This window comes from Tupaia chinensis, unplaced genomic scaffold, assembly GCF_000334495.1.
Source record: "Tupaia chinensis unplaced genomic scaffold, TupChi_1.0 Scaffold144326_1, whole genome shotgun sequence".
Taxonomy (NCBI): domain Eukaryota; kingdom Metazoa; phylum Chordata; class Mammalia; order Scandentia; family Tupaiidae; genus Tupaia; species Tupaia belangeri.
The window spans coordinates 1-4987 of NW_006204184.1; the positions used below are offsets into that span (position 1 = coordinate 1).

A 4987-nucleotide genomic window follows, 5' to 3' on the forward strand; every position below is an offset into this window, starting at 1 on the left:
ATGTGTCTGGCATGTTTTTCAAGCCACTGAGTTCAGTGCTCCAACTGTGGAGTCAGTCCTGTGGGATCTAGCTGCCGTAACCACCATGCCATGGGCTGGCCCTGGTTTTATCATAGTATACATTTTCCCTGAACTTTATGAAGACACCCCCGCCCTGTATTTTCAATAATAATAAGGCAAACATACATTTAAATACTACTCAGGCTAAGGACTCCAGCCTCTATTTTTTTTTTTTTTGGAGAGGTTTTTGCTATAGGGCGCATGCGCTCGCCAGACCGACAGAGAGAGACGGAGAGACAGAAAGCGAGAAATCATCCCCCAGGGGGGATGGCCACGTCGCATTCCCTTCTCCTCCATTCTCCTCTCGGGATCTTGGGCACGCACGCACACGCACCCAGCGTGAGTTTTAAGCCAACGGGTCCAGGACGCGAACCATGGTCGACTACGTGGGAGTCCAGCAACATAGCCATTACGCTAACTGCTGGTTCCCAGGACTCCAGCCTCTACATGTCACCTCCACCTCCATCATAGTCACCTTCTCCCTTGCTAGTGGGACCTCCTATCCTGATGTTTATGCTACTAACACTCATGCCTCTGTTACAGCTTTGCTGCCTGTGAAGGCATCCTTGTACAATATCATTTGGATTGGCCTGCTCTTGAAATTTTTATAAAGGGAATCATGAGTAGCATGGATTTTTCTGTGTTTGGCTTGTACTTGTGAACTCCATTCCTGTATCTCAAGGCTGTAATTCCTTTTCTTTACCATGTAGTACTATGTTGTCAAATATATTGTCATTTCCTTACATATTCTACTCCTGATGGGCACGTGGCTCATTTCCCATAGTTGGGTATTGGGAAAAGTACCATGCATGTCTCCCAAGGACAGAGTAGTTCCCCTTGTATGTAGATTCCCTTTCCATAGTTGCAGTTACCCAGAGCCAACTCTGGTCCAGAAACAGGTGAGTACAGAATAATAAGATGGAGAGAAACAGAGAGAGCACACATGTGTATTCACATAACTTTTATTACAGTATATTGTTATCATTGTTAAGTTTTATCATCAGTCATTGTTCTTGATCTTTTACTGTGCCTAATTTATAAGTCAAACTTTATCCTAGATAAAGTTGGTGAGGATGTACAGGAAAACCCTAGTATACGTAGGTTCTGGTACTACCTGTGGTTTCAGACATCCACTGGGTCCTTGGGATGTATCCCCCACAGGTAAAGGGAGGTTACAGAATGGCCTGTGAATGTGATCACTGGGCTATTCGGCATGTGTGTCTTCAACTTTATAATACTTTCAGATTATTTTTCAAAGTGCTTGTGCCAATTTACTCTCCCACCAGTAGTGGTTGACAATTCTCTTTGCTCTGTATTATTGCCAACACTTATTATTGTTAGTCTGTGGAAGTTTTGCCCATTTGCTGGGTGAGCAGTGGTATGCCATTGTGTTTCTAATCAAGGTCTAATGTACATGCTATAAAATACATAGAACCAAGCTGTCTGCTACAACATAATCACTTTTGACAGGCCACCAGGAGAGCATTTTCAGATTGCAAATTGTCCTGAAGGTGCTTGCAGTTTCAAAAGAGAAACAGAACAGAAAACACACCCCCACTCTCACCTCCTTTTAGCTCCATGCCCTCCGCTCTGCCCTGGGTTCCAGCTGTACTGCTGTTGTCATCTTATTTCAGTGGTGAGAAAACTGAGCCTCAGCATGGTTTGCTAAGGTGCTCAGAGTTTCAGCATGCTGAGTGTTTCTGTTGGGTGAACCCATGGTGTACACAGTTCCCCCATTTGCAGCACACGGAGCACCCATTTGTGATCTCCCATTTCCCACTGCAGGCCGGGCACACAAAGACCCCAAGTGCTACCCTTCTGTCCAGTGTGCCATCCTGCAGGTCCCTGTCGCCCAGTGAGGACAGTCCCAGCTGCCACTGCAACCTCTCCAGTGAGGAGCTGGCCCAAAACTTGCAGGAGAGTATCAGACACTGGATCCTCCACCTTGCAGAGCAGCTAAGAGTGGAGGAGGCCAGTCGAGACAAGAACACCGTGGGCTACCTCAAATTGGTGTCCAGTGCTGACCGGCACCAGGCCCCACACATCCGGCAGGCCTTTGAGAAGGTGAACCAGCACACCTCTGCCACCACTGCGCACATTGAGCGACGACTCCGTCAGTGTCACCAGCAGCTGCAGGAGCTAGAGGAGGGCTGTAGGCCCAAGGGCATGGTGTTGATAGCTGGAAGCAGCTTGGAGAACTGCTAGCAGCCCAACGAGATGATCTCATTTTCCGAATCTCCCCAGTTAAGCAGGGGAGCCCATCAACCCAGCCTCTTAGAGAGTTCCCCTGCAGGTTTACAGCAGGGCAGGCCCTCAGAAACAAAGCCTGCAACTCAGCCCCCTCACCTGCTGTTACTGAAGGTGAAGAAAGAGCTGGAAGACATCCAGAAGACCCCCTTCCACCTCCAGGTGTCCTATCAGAGCCTAAAGGATAGGTATTTGATGGACTTGCAGGTGTCACTGGAGTCCCTTCAGGAGCAGAAGTGCAGGTAAGGCAGAATCCCTTATCCCACATTGCTCTGGGTTCAGGAAGCAGGTGAGGGATACCCCAGCCTTCCAGAGGGTGAGAGGGAATGGGGCCATGGGCTTGGAGAACCAGGTGAGGGCTTGGTGAGAAGGAAAGTTCTATGCTTCTCTTGACTCTTGGTGGTGTCATAATAGACTGCTGACCCTCCTCCTGCCATCCCACCACCGCCTTGTCCCTTGCTAGCAAACAAGGTTCCAGCTACGCAGTCCATGTCCATGGTGGTAGTGAGTTCACAGATACCCACTATTAACTGGAGCTAAGGGGTGGGGAGCAGGCTGGGTCCACTGGGGTACTGGATCCAGGACTGGAGAGCCCCCAGCTGGTATGGGCAAAGATCAAGTTTCGCAGACTCCTTCAGGAAATGACTGTCTTCTGGTCAGTGCTTTCTCCCTGCTGTGCAGGCGTTCGATTTTATTTTTCTCTAAGGTAAGACTAGGGCCCACCAAAAATGAAAAGTAAAAGACAAACCCTATCTTTCCAAGGATCTTCTTGATTCCTACTGGGCTCCCCCCTACTTTTAAACTTTCTTTCTTCCATGAGTAAGAGAGAGAGAGAAAAGAGAGCACTCCAACAGGATTCGATGCTATGCTCCATCCCTGGTCTCACCAGCCTGGGTCATGGATGCTGTCTGGTGCTGACAGGGATGTCTCTGGATGTGAACCTGGAACCTTCTCATGTAGGGCAGCCTTACAGAGCCTCACATTTTACTGCTGTGCCATCCTCTGGTGCCTGTTGGACCCCTTTCTGGATTCGCACTGGTCCCCAGATCTGTACCCAGTTAACCTCATCCTCCCACTAGCCTGGCTGGGGAGCAAGACAGGACTTCACTTAGGTAAGCTGAGATCTTTAGCACTTTGTGAAAATAAGAATTTGCGCTTCTTGGGGCCGGCAGGTGGTGTGGTGGTTAGAGGTGCTGATTGAACACAGTTCAAGTCCTGGATCTGGCAGCTTTCTTTCTCCCTCTGTCCCTCTCTGGTCAAATTAAAAAATAAGTAAATAGGAACCAGCAGTTAGCGTAATGGCTATGTCGCTGGACTCCCACGTAGACGTAGTCGCCCACAGTTTGAGCCCCGGATCCGGTGGCTTCAACTCATGCTGAGCGCATGTGCGTGCGTGCCCAAGATCCCGAGAGGAGAATGGAGGAGAAGGGATTGCGGCGTGACCATCCCCCCTGGGGGGTGATTTCTCACTTTCTGTCTCTATGTCTCTCTCTGTCTGTCTGGCGAGCGCACGTGCCCTATAGCGAAAACCTCTCCAAAAAATAAAAATAAAAAAAATATAAAAGACTCAACGTTAAATTAATAAAAAGAACTTGCACTTCTTGCAGTACCTGTAAGTAGGGGGAGGAGAGGTGAGTGGGAAGCATGAGCTCTGGCATCCCTGGAAAATCTTACCAGCATTTATGCAGTCTCAGAAGCCACAAAGGGAAACTGAAAAATCTTAGAGGACAACTCATTATCAAGTAAGACAACCAGCCAGGTTTCTTTGGAAGATTACTTTCGTAGGACATGGCAACCAAATCAAAAATCTTAGGATTCTGGAAGAGCCCCTCATCAAAATAGCACTTCTCAGGACAGTCTGATGTCAAGCAAGAACAGTGCTGGGCAGCTCTAGACACCCCCTAGGCTTCTGTGCTGTGCAAGCCCTAGCAAACCAGAGTCCCAATACAGGTCTGAGCATGGGGAGCAGGGAGACACCCCACCCTTATCTTTTGAATTTTACAAGCTTGAGTTGCTGATCCAGCACCGCTCACTGGACTGTTGCACTACTGTGGAAAGGGCGTCTGCTACGCTCAGCCTCCAGGAATTCTGCTTGGTACAGCAGTCAGCCTCCCCAGCTAGCACTTTGTCTTTCAGGCTCAGACTCCTGAGGAGGGCTGGCCAAGGAGGAAGGGTGATCTTCATGGTGATTGTATGCTCATACCCACTTGGGGGTATGAGGAGAGGTGGCATTGTTCTCTTGTAGTGTTCAAATACTCCACTTTATAGGTGAGGAAACTGAGTCTTGGAGGGGTGCAAACAGTCCTCAGAGCATTTTAACATGCCTTGGCTGTGCAGCTTCCTAACCTAGGAGACAGGAAGGGGACAGCCACTAAGGGGACCCAGTAATTCATGACATCTTTAAAACATACACTTCCTAGGACCAGCAGGTGGTGTGGAAGTTAAGGCAGCTGGATCCCACATGGCCAACTGCATGGTTCAACTCCTGAACCTGGCGGCTTGAAAAATATGTTGGATGTGTGTGTGTGCCCAAAATCACGAGAGGAGAATGAAGAAGGGATTGCATGTGGCCTTCCTTCCAAGGAGGTGATTTCTCACTTTCTCACTCTCTCTGCTTAGTGCACGTCTTAGACCAAAGTTAAAAATAAAACATACACACCTTTAAAATCATATATATATA

The 4987-nt window shown here is 48.6% G+C and overlaps 1 protein-coding gene across 1 annotated transcript in view; it reads left to right on the forward strand.

Annotated features, from left to right (window-relative positions):
* Positions 1-1845: 1845 nt before the first annotated feature.
* TEX28 (testis expressed 28) overlaps positions 1846-4987 on the forward strand; it is a gene marked incomplete at its 5' end in the record, with an annotated part of 10444 nt that continues 7302 nt past the window's right edge. Inside the window, 1 exon segment of the mRNA XM_006166676.2 lies at positions 1846-2549. Within this exon segment, the coding sequence (XP_006166738.1) occupies positions 1846-2549 (704 nt within the window).